General features: G+C 43.4%; 1 protein-coding gene across 1 annotated transcript in view; it reads right to left on the bottom strand.

Moving 5' to 3' along the window:
* Positions 1-13946, bottom strand: part of LOC122919793 (metal cation symporter ZIP8-like) — a 40576-nt gene extending 26630 nt beyond the window's left edge. Inside the window, exon 1 of the mRNA XM_044268980.1 lies at positions 13788-13946. Coding sequence (XP_044124915.1) covers positions 13788-13946 — 159 coding nt within the window. The remainder of the gene's footprint in view (positions 1-13787) is intronic.
* Positions 13947-16590: the final 2644 nt, after the last annotated feature.

Genomic DNA, 16590 nt, shown 5'->3' with positions numbered 1-16590 from the left:
ATACACTAACTCACCGCAAACAACTAGCAGGTAATACCATACTTCTGGCCAAGTCATGCCATCCCTCCCATACTATCCATAGCATTCCTAGGGGGGAACTTATACGTGCCCGTCGTAACTGTTCCGATCAGAGAGCTTTTGAGATAGAAGCCTCTAATATTACTAATAGACTGTTACGCAGGGACTATTTACAGCAGGATATACAACATGCTAAAAAAATGGTTTCACAAATCAACAGACAGTCATTGATTTTTCCGGAACAGTCCCAGGCACGCAGACCACTAGTGAACTCCACTCACTGTCAGCAAGCAACTTATTTCGTTACACAATACAGCCAAGAGTTCTCTGCCATATGTAAAATTATGAAGAAATATCTGAATGTACTCAATTTTGATAACTAATGGTCTGATATTGTGTCCAACGGAATTAAATGTGTAGCCAGGAAAGCACCCACCCTGGGTAATATCATTAGTCCCAGCTTTTTTTCAGTGTCCAAAAAACCACAAGCCATCTGGTTACAGCATAAAGGGAATTTTAAGTGTGGTCACAAAAAATGCATTTGTTGCCAACACATGACCACTGAGAAAACGTTTAAGTCCATGAACAACGAAAGGGTATACAATATTCAGTCCTATATTAATTGTAATACCAAGCATGTGGTGTATCTTATTACATGTACACTGTGTTCCTTGTTGTATGTGGGCTGCACCACCACTCCTTTAAAAAATCGGATCCGCAGACACATTTCCGATGTGCCTCATTATAAGGACCGGAATGTCTCTGCGGTCAGCCTGCATTTTGCAGTGGTACATGCTGGTGATGTATCCCACCTACAGGTTAAGGGCATAGAAAGAGTTTTTTTGCCGCCTAGGGGGGGAGATCACAGGAGGAAACTCCTTAACAGGGAGGCCTTCTGGATCTTCCAGTTAGAATCTCGCCAGCCCTGTGGGTTGAATAGACGCCATGATCTCATTTTACAGTACTAATGTGGGATCGTGCCGTCTTTTTTCTTACACACATTCTTTGCCATTAGTATTTTTGCTCTCTTTGTATTTGTATTTTTATATATGATCACTGTTTTAGTGATTTAATTTACCTGTATGTAAGGTTCTTTTCCTTTTTTCCTTTTTTTTCCCTTTTTGCTGGTGTTTGCCCTTGATTATAAAGGGTTTTCTTCTGTGTCATGTGAATGGGAACGCCCCCTTGGGTCTCCACCTCCCAGGTGATACCTATCAACCTGGGGTTAGTATGTGCTACTTAAGAGGGAGCTCCCATTTCATAAACACGTTTGTCATGAGGAAGGACCCATATTTCTCTGAGGTCTGAAACGCGTTGACTGCTATTTGTACACCTGTATGGATTTTAAACTTGCTGGATTAAAGTTTTTCATTTTTTCACCAGAGAGAGCTGGATTTTCTTCTCTTTCTTATTGTATATACCGCATCCAGGAGCGGCATCCGTGCACCTCTGGTGATTTTACTACTGCAGGTGAGAGCTGCCTTACGTTTTCTTCTATTGTAGTATACGGGAATGCATTATGATGTCACAATGTATTGTCAGCAGATAATAGTATTTAGGATTCCATTACGATGTCACAATGTATGGTCAGCAGATGGTAGTATCCAGGATTCTATTATGACGTCACAATGTATGGTCAGCAGATGATAGTATCCCGGATTCCATTATGATGTCACAATGTATTGTCAGCAGATAGTAGTATCCAGGATTCCATTATGACATCACAATGTATGGTCAGCAGATGATAGTATCCCGGATTCCATTATGATGTCACAATGTATGGTCAGCAGATGGTAGTATCCAGGATTCTATTATGACATCACAATGTATGGTCAGCAGATGATAGTATCCCGGAATCCATTAAGATGTCAAATGTATGGTCAGCAGATAAGAGTATCCAAGATTCCATTATGATGTCACAATGTATGGTCAGCAGATAAGAGTATCCAAGATTCCATTATGATGTCACAATGTATGGCTAGCAGATGATAGTTTCCCGGATTCCATTATGACGTCACAATGTATGGTCAGCAGATGGTAGTTGTTACGGATATTTTACATTCCAGTTCAGTAAATCCGTACAGCGTTTCCCGAAAACCATGTAAATCCGTAGGTGTTGGGAATATATATCTCCCAATCCTTCACAAACAGGATCCAGGACTTCAGGAAGGGGGTAAAAATTATCAAATTTATTGATGACCACAGCTCAGACTTTTATTAAGTCCTCCAGCAAAGGTTAATCCCACGGGGCCCACATCTCTCTTCTCTATCCTGGAGATAATTGGATAAAGTGGCCGGACATAGTTCCATGCGGTCGATGATTAAGACCATTGTGTTTGCTAAATGTATCACAGGCAATATCCATTGTGTTTGTGGTTTGTGTCATGGGCAATATCCATTGTGTTCGCTAATGTCCATTGTGTTCGCTAACTGCATCACAAGCAGATGAGGTGGTTTGCGTACATTTAAATGACGAAATAGGGTTAACGACATGAACAGCAGATGAAATACAAGTCTGGACATTCCTAAAACAGGGGTTTTGTCACATAGCTCCCCCTTAGTTCCATGGGACTGCACACCCGGCTAGACCCCAACAGGTTGGCTTGGGGATGCCCGAGAAGCAGTTGGCAATGGGTCCAGTTCTGTTTGGCGAGACAACCCGTCTGCATTAGCATTCTGTTTCCCTGGTCTTTATTGCACAGTGAAATTTTAAGGCTGCAGTGCCAGGCTCCATCTCAAGAGTCTGGGGTTGTCTCTTGCCACCCGGTTGAGCCAAATCAGGGGGTTGTGATCAGTCATAACAGTGAAGGAGCGCCCGTATAAATAAGGATGTAGTTTCTTGAGTGCCCAAACGAGGGAGAGGCACTCCTTCTCCACAGTGGCATAACTGACTTCCCTTTGTATCATTTTTCTGCTCAGGTACACCACTGGGTGCTCCATGCCCTCCTCCCCGACCTGACTCAATACGGCTCCCAATCCAAACATTGAGGCATCTGTATGAACGAGAATTTTTTTTAAATGATCTGGTGCTGCTAATACAGGTGCCTCGCTGCGGGTCGTTTTTATCTTTTGAAATGAGTCCGCACACTCTGTGGTCCATACAACTTGCTTGGGGAGAGACTTTTTGGTGAGGTCTGTGAGGGGCTTAGCTTTAGTGCTGTAATCCTGTACAAACTTCCGGTAATACCCAGCGGTCCCCAAAAATGCCATAACTTGTGTTTTGGTGCAGGGCTGGGGCCACTGGGTTATGGCCTCTACTTTGGCGGATTTGGGCCTTTGTTTCCCGGATTCCACTCAGCGGCCTAGCTACTGCACCTCTGCCATCCCTACATGACACTTGTCTGGTTTTAAGGTTAGGCCGGCAGTTTGGATTCTCTTGAGCACCACAGACCCGTGCTCTAGGTGGGCCTCCCATGTGCAACTGAAGATGGCTATATCATCTAGATATGCACATGCAAAGTCCTACAGTCCCTCTAAGAGTCGATTAGCCACCCTCTGAAAAGTATCCGGGGCATTCTTTATCCCAAATGGCATGACCTTAAACTGGTACAGGCCAAAAGGGGGGGACGAAGGCCGACTGTGGGATGGCCTCTGGCTTCAAAGGGATCTGCCAATATCCCTTGCACAGATCTATAGTGGTCAAGTAACTCCCTTTTGCCATCCGGTCTAACAATTAGTCTACCCTGGGCATGGGGTAGGCATCGGTGACTGACCGGTCATTGAGCCTCCGGTAGTCGAGAAGAGAAACGGGTCTTCTGCATGCTCTCCTTAACGGCCTTGGGAATGCGATATGGTTGCTGCCGGAGGGGAACCTGACCTGGGGTCTCCACTCTGTGGACTGCCAGTGTTGTGTACCCTGGAACGGCAGAGAACATATCGCTAAATTTCCTTAGCTATTGGGAGGCTTGCTGTCTTTCCTTGGGGTTCAAGTTGTCTCCCAGACTTACTTGTTCTACCCCGACGCGACTGGCTGCTAGCATATCAGGTAAGGGGATGCCCTCGCTATCTTCTTCTCGCCCCTTTCTAAGTATGGCTTGAACATATTCACATGAAAGAATCTTCTGATCCGTTTATTTGAACAGCTCACTACCATATAGGTGGTATCACTGATCCTGGCTGCTATCTTGTAAAGACCCTGCCAGGCGGCCTGTCATTTGTCTGTTTGGGTGGGCCTCAAGACGAGTACTTTTTGGTTGAGTTCAAATGCTTGGTCTCTTGCTCCCCTATCATACCACTGTTTCTGACGCTTTTAGGCTGACTGAAAGTTTTCCCGAACCGCGTCGGTTAGGGCTTGCAGCCAGTCCCTCAGCTCCAGAATGTAGGGCACGATAGGGGTTCCTGCCTCTCCCACGTCTCCCTCCCAATGTTCCCATACCAGGTCTAGGGGTCCCCGTACCCTTTCTTCCATACAGTAATCCGAAGGGAGAAAAGCCGGTGGACTCCTGGGGCACTTCCCGGTACGCAAATAATTAGTAGGGAAGGAAAGCTTCCCAATTACGGCAGGTCTCTGTAAAGGTATTTAGCATCTGTTTCAGCGTGCCATTGAATCGTTCACAGAGGCCATTTCGTCTGGGGGTGATAAGGAGAGCTCAGGATAGGCTTTACACCACAGTTCTGCCAGAGCTGCTGGGTAATGGCTGCCGTGAACTGTGTCCCTTGGTCGGACACAATCTCCTGGGGAAATCCCACCCTGGTAAAGACCTTAACCAGGGCCTCTACTATCGTCTCAGCCTGAATATTAGAGAGGGCCACTGCCTCCGGGTACCTAGTAGAGAAAAAGGTTGCTGATCAGGCGCAAACACACAGGATCCAATCCGTCTCTTATAGGTGAATCTTCTTTAATTGCATAAAAAGTGTAGAACAACGCGTTTCGGGGCTCAAAGAGTCCCCTTCATCAGGTTAACAGTAGTCACAATAACTAATGTAAGTACAGGTATATAAAGATTTAAAAAAAAACGCCAAAAAACAGATTACCTGAGAGCTGCCCACAGATGGGAGGGGCTAGCTACAGGTAATGTGACACAGATAAACATATAACTATTCAAAACATACATGACATCACAGTGTATAAATTAGTGATAATACAGGGGGGTATACTACAAATAATTGCCGATTGTCTCTTGATATAAATATAAATAAGGAGGGAGGACCAGAGTCACATGACCGCAGTGATGCGGTCATGTGATCGGAGCAGAGCGGCTACTGTGTACGGCGCCCGGCTACTGTGTACGGCGCCCGGCGCCTGCGCTCTGCTTCTCTATCTTTCTTGTTCGGGCATCCGGTCATGTGATCGCAAAACTCGCGATCACATGGCCAGTGTCCATGACTATAGAGACGCTGCTCTGTGGAGACCCAGGGTATGCGCTCCCAGTGTTCACTCAGAGGGCGGCTGTTTTAACTGGGTGCAGGATCGCGATCGATGTCCACATCTACTAGGTAGTAGGAATGATGTTTAGGGGGAAGTCAGAGACACTGGGCTTGTTATACAGGGAGTGCAGAATTATTAGGCAAGTTGTATTTTTGAGGATTAATTTTATTATTGAACAACAACCATGTTCTCAATGAACCCAAAAAACTCATTAATATCAAAGCTGAATATTTTTGGAAGTAGTTTTTAGTTTGTTTTTAGTTTTAGCTATTTTAGGGGGATATCTGTGTGTGAAGGTGACTATTACTGTGCATAATTATTAGGCAACTTACCAAAAAACAAATATATACCCATTTCAATTATTTATTTTTACCAGTGAAACCAATATAACATCTCAACATTCACAAATATACATTTCTGACATTCAAAAACAAAACAAAAACAAATCAGTGACCAATATAGCCACCTTTCTTTGCAAGGACACTCAAAAGCCTGCCATCCATGGATTCTGTCAGTGTTTTGATCTGTTTACCATCAACATTGCGTGCAGCAGCAACCACAGCCTCCCAGACACTGTTCAGAGAGGTGTACTGTTTTCCCTCCTTGTAAATCTCACATTTGATGATGGACCACAGGTTCTCAATGGGGTTCAGATCAGGTGAACAAGGAGGCCATGTCATTAGATTTTCTTCTTTTATACCCTTTCTTGCCAGCCACGCTGTGGAGTACTTGGACGCGTGTGATGGAGCATTGTCCTGCATGAAAATCATGTTTTTCTTGAAGGATGCAGACTTCTTCCTGTACCACTGCTTGAAGAAGGTGTCTTCCAGAAACTGGCAGTAGGACTGGGAGTTGAGCTTGACTCCATCCTCAACCCGAAAAGGCCCCACAAGCTCATCTTTGATGATACCAGCCCAAACCAGTACTCCACCTCCACCTTGCTGGCGTCTGAGTCGGACTGGAGCTCTCTGCCCTTTACCAATCCAGCCACAGGCCTATCCATATGGCCTATCAAGACTCACTCTCATTTCATCAGTCCATAAAACCTTAGAAAAATCAGTCTTGAGATATTTCTTGGCCCAGTCTTGACGTTTCAGCTTGTGTGTCTTGTTCAGTGGTGGTCGTCTTTCAGCCTTTCTTACCTTGGCCATGTCTCTGAGTATTGCACACCTTGTGCTTTTGGGCACTCCAGTGATGTTGTAGCTCTGAAATATGGCCAAACTGGTGGCAAGTGGCATCTTGGCAGCTGCACGCTTGATTTTTCTCAGTTCATGGGCAGTTATTTTGCGCCTTGGTTTTTCCACACGCTTCTTGCGACCCTGTTGACTATTTTGAATGAAACGCTTGATTGTTCGATGATCACGCTTCAGAAGCTTTGTAATTTTAAGAGTACTGCATCCCTCTGCAAGATATCTCACTATTTTTGACTTTTCTGAGCCTGTCAAGTCCTTCTTTTGACCCATTTTGCCAAAGGAAAGGAAGTTGCCTAATAATTATGCACACCTGATATAGGGTGTTGATGTCATTAGACCACACCCCTTCTCATTACAGAGATGCACATCACCTAATATGCTTAATTGGTAGTAGGCTTTCGAGCCTATACAGCGTGGAGTAAGACAACATGCATAAAGAGGATGATGTGGTCAAAATACTTATTTGCCTAATAATTCTGCACTCCCTGTAATAATATGATAATATAATAAGAGTTTGTCCACAATTGATAAAAGGGAACATATATTGACCAGATAAACATAAATATAAATATAGATATATATATGAATAAAGATAAAGATAAATAAATATATATATAAAAAACAGGAATCGATGCACTTATACAAAAAATATATATAATGAATAAAAAAGCAAAAAAGATATGCGCATTATCGCTAAAAGAGCTAATAGCCATGAGGCACTTTTTTTGCCCCTAGGTAAAAATATAGGAAAATATGAAAAAATAAAAAATAATAAAATATATATATATATATATATATAGAGCATTTAAACATGTGAACCCCTCCACCCTGTTGGGGGTGAGGGTTGAGGTGAGTATATATCAACGTCATAAAAAATATATATTAAAATATATATATAAAAAAATACATACATAAAAATATACATATAAAAAAATATATATACATATAAAAAAATAAAAATATGCACACACCTGCCGATCCAAAACTTTCTATGAATTAATCTCAAAAGCTTTGTTGAGGCCGTACGGATGCAGACTATTCAACTTGAAGATCCAGTACATTTCTCTACGTCTAATGTGCTGGATATCCTTATGTAGGTGACATGGGATTTGTTCAATTGGGGTCACCTTAAATCCAGCTGAACTACCCTCATGGTGTTCCGCAGCATGTCTAGATACACTGTGTTTCCAAAATTTCTTCTTAATCTTAGATCTATGTGTGTTCACTCTATTACGCAGTGTTTGGATCGTGCGCCCCACATACTGTAAGTTGCACGGACATTCTAGAAGATATATAACGTGGCTGGATTCACAGTTAAGTGCGGACATAATGGGGAATGATTCCCCGCTCACTCGGCTGTAAAAAACAGATGTTTGACATATATTGAAGCAGCATAGGCATTTTTTGTGTCCGCACTTAGAGCTACCTTTGGGGGCAGCAGCATCGTCACTCACAATGTGATGTGTAGCAGGATTGAGTTTGCTAGGTGCCACAATGTTTTTGAGGGTACGTGCTCTTTTGTATGTGAGTCTGGGAAATTCTGGAATAATTTGATTCAGAATGGGGTCTCTTTTTAAAATGTGCCAGTGCTTTTCTAAAACCGCTTTGATCGATAGATGATTTTGGTTAAAGGTAGTGATGAAATTGCAACAATATTTTCCATTACTAATCTCTTTCTTCTTTTTAGACACTGGGATCAGACATTCATCTTGGGTGAGTTCTGTGGCCTTTTTTCTTGCGCCAAAAATGATATTAGGGGGATACCCTTTCTGAGTGAACCTGGAGGCCAAAATATCGCACTGCTGGTGAAAGTCGTCCTCGCGAGTACAATTTAGTTTGAATTGACTGAAGGGGATGTTCGTTTTCCATTTTCTATAATGTGTACTCTTGAAGTCTAAATAGCTATTGCTATCTACTTTTTTGAAGAAAGTGCGTGCATTTATTTTGCTGTCCTGAATAAAGATTTCTAAGTCAAGAAACTCGGTTCTTTTGTTATCAGATGTACCGGTAAAAGTAATACTCCAATCGTTGGTGTTAATATATGAAATTAAATTATCTATAGATGTTGGGTCCCCATTCCAAATAAAAATCAGATTGTCTATATATCTACGGAAGAAGACAATGTTGCTGGATTGGTATATGAAAGTCTCCTCGAATGCCCCCATAAACAAATTTGCAAAACTGGGCGCGAAACGCGTCCCCATAGCGGTTCCACGTATTTGTTTATAGATATCATTTTAAAATGTAAACACGTTGTGCGTGAGTATAAACTCAATACCTCTCATGATAAATGTTTTTTGCGTAGCAGGCATTTCTGGATCATTATCGAGAAAACTGGAAGTGCACTTCATCCCTAAGTCATGGGAAATGTTCGAGTATAGTGCTGATACATCCAAAGTCACCCAATGGTAACCATCTGACCACTCAATGTCTTTGAGTAGGGAAATGAGTGATGCAGAATCTGTAAGATGGGATTTTAAATAAAGAACGTGTTTCTGTAGACGAATGTCAATGTAGTGTGACAGATTCCGTGTGAGAGAAGAGACACCCGATATTATGGGTCGTCCCGGTGGATTTTGAATATCCTTGTGGATTTTGGGAAGATGGTAAAAAGTCGCTGGTGTGGACTCTTTAACCATAATGTATTCCCTTTCTTTCTTATTCAGACAGAGATCCCCAGATTTTATTAGAGTCTGAAACTCTTCTAAATAAGTTTCAGAGGGGTCAAACTCAAGAGGTAAATAGTATTTATCGTTAGAAAGAATATTCAGAGCTTCTTTCACAAAGTCTGCGCGGTTCTGAATAACAATCCCCCCCCCCCCCCCTTGTCGGCATTTCTAATAATTAGATCGGTATCAAGTTGTAATTTTTTCAGAGCTAGTTTCTCCGATAATTTCATGTTTTGCCTTATTTCTGGTTTATGGTTAATATCCCTGAAGTCGTTTGAAACCACAGAATAGAATGTGTCAAGGAAATTTCCCTTATGGTGAATGGGATAAAAGGTTGAAGGTGGTTTAAGACCAGAAGGTAATGGAGGTAAGGCTACAGTCTGTTCCGTGTCAGGGGATATAGTGTTGGGCTCTAAATTGGACCCAGTATTTTAATTTTCCTTTATCTTAAAGTGCCTTTTAAGAGTAAGTTTCTTAATATATCGATTAAGGTCGAGAAAAAGATCAAATTCTTTGATTTTGCTAGTAGGACAAAACGAGAGTCCTTTAGAGAGTACTGCAATCTCATTAGGTGTCAGTATATGGCTAGACAGATTAAAGATGCCATAGGAAAGGGGTCATGTATCTGGTTTAGGAATCAATGTTGGCTGCGAGGGGTTGGAATTTTTCTTTTTGCGCTGACCTGCTCTACAGCCTCTCCTTGGTTTTTTCTTTTTACAGATTTGTGGCCTAGTGGGCGAAAAAAATAAGCTATATTGGTGGTTTTTGGGCTTTTTGGAAAGGAATGGATATTAGTGGGATGGATCAGAGGAGGAAGGTCTAAAAAAGATACCATAGATGTGAAAGGGCCAGCTGATGAGGATTCTATGGTGGGTGAGCCATTTAGTTGGTTCAAGTCGATATAGGCAGAGGTAGTAGAGGATGTGCTAGCAAGTATATCCACGTGTGGGGTGGTTGATGGAGGGGTACTCTCATGGATGGTAAGAAGAGAGTCAATCTCCAGGTCAGAACAGACTGAAGGAGTGGGGGAATTGGATGTAACTGATGGATGTTGGTCAGGATGGATAGAAAACTCGGTTGGTGGTAGATTGAGTGGACCACAGGTATTGAGTATTTCTGTGGAGAATATGGAACACGGGGAGGTAAGGGTTAGTGTGGTATTAGTAATAAGAGGAACATGTATTCCACTTGGGGTGAGTAACGGGGTCTGAAATACAGAAACTGGGGATTCCTGAGTAACTGTGTTGTCTAATCTACCATTTATATGCACAGATCTATTTATGGGGGTGTGACAGACACTATGGGGTGTATATTGCTCAGTATTAGAAATTAGGGTTTTTTCAGTGGATATTCCATTGTATTTGGGTGTGTGGTAAGCCTGTAGTCTATAGTGCTTATTAGGTCTATTACCTTGAGACCGTGACATTTCATTATGGTTTGATCTATTCCGATTGGAGTATGACACCCAATGTTTTTGAAACCTTCTATATTTGTGGTCTTGTTTTTTTAGAGGGGAAGGTTGAATATGAGTAGCACTAGCACTGGAAGAGTTGGTTGCCATATGTGATGTATTATTGTTTTCTATAGCATTATCCATTAGGGTGGGGATAGCTGGGTGTGGTAGGGTATGATTACCTATGTTCTGTCTAGATGTATCAGATTTTAACCAATATTTAATATTATTAGTGGCAAAGTCTTGTCTGTCTCTATGGAGTTTATTGCTTTTCTTATATAGCGTATCTTTTTAAACTGATAGGATCCTAGATGTAATGAGCCGGTCGAATTTGGTGAAGGCAGTATGTGATTTGTATTTAGAAATTAGATTGTGGCATGCAGATATTTTTCTACTACATTCTAGGTATAATGACCGCCTTTTATCAATCAATCTAGTAATGAGACCTTTTGCGCATTCAAGTAAATAGGTGTCCCATTCTTTACAAAAGTCAATGTCTTCTTTAAAAGAATTCCCAAAATGTAGTCTCAGGCCACGCGGGACAATGTCCTCTTTGAGATAAATCTCAAGAAAACTCGCATCTAGTTGATGTTGTATTTCATCTGACATAAGTTTCTCTAGATCATGAAATAGAGTTAATAGAGTTTTTTCATCGATACTTGCGTTTGGTTCCTGATTCAAATCGACATGATGTTCAGTGGTGTTTCTTGTACATTGTATAATCAAGCGTTCACGCTGTTCCATTCGGTTCCGTGCATAATCCATTTCAATCCTAGCAGATAGGCCTATGTGCAGCTCCCCTTATCTGGAGATTCCAGTTGAAGTAGTCTTAGTAACCACGGGCAAGTCTAGAGTACCCCTCGGTCAGGAGGGGAACATAGAGTAAAAAGAAGGGGTATGGGGGGCGCACAATAGGGTAGTAGGTTCAATACAAACTTAATTGTTAAACAAGTTAAGGTGCTCACCTTTTTAGGTTGTGCAATAATAGACACAACTCTGTTGTAGGTAGGTAAGTAAAAGAGAGACTTTCCGGATCCGTGAATGCAGCCGCAGAAGAGGTATCTTTGGGATCGGAGGCCCAATCCCCCAAAGGATGCTTGTAGAGAAAAAGGTTTCTGATCAGGCGCAAACACACAGGATCCAATCCGTCTCTTATAGGTGAATCTTCTTTAATTGCATAAAAAGTGTAGAACAACGCGTTTCGGGGCTCAAAGTGTCCCCTTCATCAGGTTAACAGTAGTCACAATAACTAATGTAAGTACAGGTATATAAAGATTAAAAAAAACGCCAAAAAACGGATTACCTGAGAGCTGCCCACAGATGGGAGGGGCTAGCTACAGGTAATGTGTCACAGATAAACATATAACTATTCAAAACATACATGACATCACAGTGTATAAATGCAGCCCATAATTAGTGATAATACAAGGGGGGTATACTACAAATAATTGCCGATTGTCTCTTGATATAAATATAAATAAGGAGGGAGGACCAGAGTCACATGACTGCAGTGATGCGGTCATGGGATCGGAGCAGAGCGGCTACTGTGTACGGCGCCCGGCGCCTGCGCTCTGCTTCTCTATCTTTCTTGTTTGGGCATCCGGTCATGTGATTGCAAAACTCGCGATCACATGGCCAGTGTCCATGACTACAGAGACGCTGCTCTGTGGAGACCCAGGGTATGCGCTCCCAGTGTTCACTCAGAGGGCGGCTGTTTTAACTCAAATTAATCGCAATCGATATCCACATCTCCGGGTACCTAGTGGCATAATTTACTATAGTGAAGATATACCTCTTGCCTGTGGCACTAGGTTTGCTAAGGGGTCCCACTAGGTCTACAGCTATGCGGAAAAAGGGTTCTCCTATTATGTGGAGGGGTTGTAGCTTAGCCCGGGGGTGGTCACCGCTATTCCCTACCTGCTGACATACCTTGCAGGTCCTACAGTACTGGTCTATGTCCTGTGTCATTCAGGGCCAAAAGAAGGTCTGAGTCAATCTATTCTGGATTTTATTTATTCCTAAATGTCCAGCTAGGGGAATGTCGTGGCTAATAAGCAACAGTTCGGTTCGGTATTTGCGGGATGCTATTAGTTGTTTTCTGGTCACTTGGTTGGCCCCCTGTACGATCCCATCTGTCACCCTGTATAACCGTCCTTTGTCCCATTGAAGCCTGGCCTGGCCTGTGTCTACCTGGGGCTTCTCTACGGCTCTGCGGTAACCTGCTAGTGTAGGGTCTTCCCTTTGTTCCTTCTCAAAATCTTTGGGGGTTGTCCCAGTACATAGTGGGGCTTAAGACAAGGGTCGGGACATCAGTTTCTTTCTGGGGTTCCTGAGAATGTGCGGTCTCCGTGGCCTAGGTCTGCTGCCGAGTAGTCACCATTAAAGCTCCCTCCTGGGCTGGCGTAACAAACTGGGAGGTCATACATCCCAAATCATTCCCCAGCAGCACTTCGGCCGACAGGTCAGCCATAATCCCCACCTCCAGTGATTTAGCTCCCATACCCCAGTCAATATGAACCCGGGCTGTTGGTATCTTATGGAGGGCCCCTCCAGCTACTCGGACTGCTACGGTGCGTCCAGTGTGTTGGGACGGCTTGACCCAGTGAGGTTGGACCAGGATGATGGTGGCTCGCTGTCTCTCAGGCCCCTAGCCTCGTGTCCATTTTGGCGGACGGACTGGCGGTGATTTGCCTGGTTGTCTCCGACGACCTGTACGGGGTTGACCTCGTGCAGTACGGAACATTGCTGGGGTTCTGGGGGTGAATACGCTGCATAACTCCCTTGGGTATCTTTACTGTAGTCCTCCTGGACGCAATGGGCTGCGGCTCTGTGCAGTGGTGCTGGTTGTTGCCCCCCTTGGTTAGACGTGCACTGCGGGCAGTTGGGTTTGATGTGTCCAGCAGTAACAACTGTAAGGCATCTGCCAACGTGGACGCCTGGCACCCCTGCATCTAGTTGCGGGCAGCGCGGTGCATAAGGAAGGCCCACTCAGTAAAAGTGTCTCTGACCGTTTTCCTGAGGGCCCTGAACTTTTTCCTATATGCCTCTGGCGTGACAGCATAGCGGGCCAGTAATATTTATTTTACCTTGTCATAGTTCTTGACCTCTTCATCTGGCACCACTCTGTAGGCTTCCGCTGCTCGACCTGATAGCTTACTGCTCAATATTGCAGCCCAGCTATCTCTCTTCAGGTTTTCCAATGCACATTGTCGTTCGAAATCCTGCAAATAGATGTCTATATCCATTTTGCAATCTGTAAAGGCTTTAAATGCAGCATAATTAATCTTACGTGCCTGTCTATTAGCAGCTCTGTGTAGTGCCATTACATCCCATTGTTGGGTTGCAGTCGCTTGTATTGTTGGGCTTTGTGCTTGCGTTGCTTGCGCCGTTATTTGGGTGATCGTCTCTTGTGATGGGTTGGGCCCCGAAATGCTAAGCCTCCATCTTACGTCCTTTTGAAATTCTGTTTCTTCTGGCATCTCCATGGTAGCGTGGCTGGTTCTGTCGCTCTCTAGCAATTCGGCAATTATTGTGGCTTTCGGCTTGTTACTTGCCACTATCCCACGAGCTTCCAGTAGTTCCTTTAATGTCGTTCATTTGAGTCATTCGTGTCTGTGGGCCATTCACTCCTTTCGGTTCAATATGTCCATTTAGGAGAAAATCCCGCTGCTTGCCACCAGTGTTACGGTTATTTTACACTTCAACTGAGTAAGTCCGTACAGCGTCTCCCGAAAGGTTGTAAATCCGAAGGTGTTGTAAATATATAGCTTCCAATCCCCCACAAACAGGATCCAGGACTTCAGGAAGGCAGTAAAAATGATCAACTTTATTGATGGCCACAGCACAGCCTTTTATCAAGTCCTCCAGCAAGGGTTACTCCCACGAGGCCCTTGTGGGTAATGGGCACACAAAATACAGCGACCAATCAATATAGAGTAAGATATTAAACAACCCCACATAAACAGTAAAATCTCTCCTCTCTACCCTGGAGATAATTGGATAAGTGGGCCGGACATAGTTCCATGCGGTCGATGACTAAGACCATTGTGTTTGCTAAATGTAACACAGGCAATATCCATTGTGTTTGTGGATTGCGTCACGGGCAATATCCATTGTGTTCGCTAAGGTCCATTGTGTTCGATAACTGTGTCACAGGCAGATGAGGTGGTTTGTGTACATTTAAAGGGCGAAATAGGGTTAACTACATGAACAGCAGACGAAATACAAGAGTCTGGACATTCCTAAAACAGGGGTTTTGTCACAGAAGTATCTCGGATTCCATTATGATGTCACAATGTATGGTCAGCATATGGTAGTATCCGGTATGCATTATGATATCACAATGTATGGTCAGCAGATAATAGTATCCAGGATTCCATTATGATGTCACAATGTATGGCTAGCAGATGGTTGTATCCAGGATTCCATTATGACGTCACAACATATGGTCAGCAGATGATAGTATCCCGGATTCCATTATTATATCACAATGTAAGGTAAGCAGATAATAGTATCCCGGATTCCATTATGATGTCACAATGTAAGGTCAGCAAATAATAATATCAAGGATTCCATTATGATGTCACAATGTATGGTCAGCAGATGGTAGTATCCCTGATTCCATTATGATGTCACAATGTATGGTCAGCAGATGGTAGAATCCCGGATTCCATTATGATGTCACAATGTATCTTCAGCAGATAATAGTATCCCGGATTACTTTATGATGTCACAATGTATGGTCAGCAGATAATAGTATTCCGGATTCTATTATGATGTCACAATGTATGGTAATCAGATGTTAGTATCCCGGATTCCGTTATGACGTCACAAAGTTTAATAGGCAGATGGTAGTTTCCCGTATTCCATTATGATGTCACAATGTATGGTCAGCAGATGGTAGTATCCCGGATTCCATTATGATGTCACAATGTATGGTCAGCAGATGGTAGTATCCCGGATTCCATTATGATGTCATAATATATGGTCAGCAGATGGTAGAATCCTGGATTCCATTATGATGTCACAATGTATCGTCAGCAGATAATAGTATATCGGTTTCCATTATGATGTCACAATTAGGGATGAGCGAACCCGAACTGTATAGTTCGGGTTCGTACCGAATTTTGGGGTGTCAGTGACACGGACCCGAACCCGGACATTTTCGTAAAAGTCTGGGTTCGGGTTCGGTGTTCGTCGCTTTCTTGGCGCTTTTGAAAGGCTGCAAAGCAGCCAATCAACAAGCGTCATACTACTTGCCCCAAGAGGCCGTCACAGCCATGCCTACTATTGGCATGGCTGTGATTGGCCAGAGCACCATGTGACCCAGCCTCTGTTTAAGCTGGAGTCACATAGCGCCGCCCGTCACTCTGCTCTGATCAGCATAGGGAGAGGTTGCAGCTGCGACGTTAGGGCGAGATTAGGCAGTGGATTAACTCCTCCAAAAGACTTCATTCAGAGATCGATCTGCAGCTGTGGATGATTGAACTGCTGCTGTTGAATTGCTCACTGTTTTTAGGCTGCCCAGAGCTTTTTTCAGTCACTTTTTTCTGGGGTGATCGGCGGCCATTTTGTGTCTTGTGGTGTGCCAGCACAAGCTGCCACCAAGTGCATTTAACCCTCAATGGTGTGGTTGTTTTTTGGCTAAATCCTACATCAGGGTCAAGCTGTCACACCAAGTGCATTTAACCAGCAATAGTGTGGTTATTTTTTGGCCACATTCTACATCAGGGGCAAGCTGAGCCTGTCACCAAGTGCATTTAACCCTCAATGGTGTTGTTGTTTTTTGGCTAAATCCTACATCAGGGTCAAGCTGTCACACCAAGTGCATTTAACCAGCAATAGTGTGGTTATTTTTTGGCCATATACTACATCAGGGGCAAGCTGAGC

This window comes from Bufo gargarizans, chromosome 9, assembly GCF_014858855.1.
Source record: "Bufo gargarizans isolate SCDJY-AF-19 chromosome 9, ASM1485885v1, whole genome shotgun sequence".
Lineage (NCBI taxonomy): Eukaryota > Metazoa > Chordata > Amphibia > Anura > Bufonidae > Bufo > Bufo gargarizans.
The sequence above is the reverse complement of the archived record's forward strand: the minus strand, read 5'-3'. Positions and strand labels throughout refer to the sequence as shown.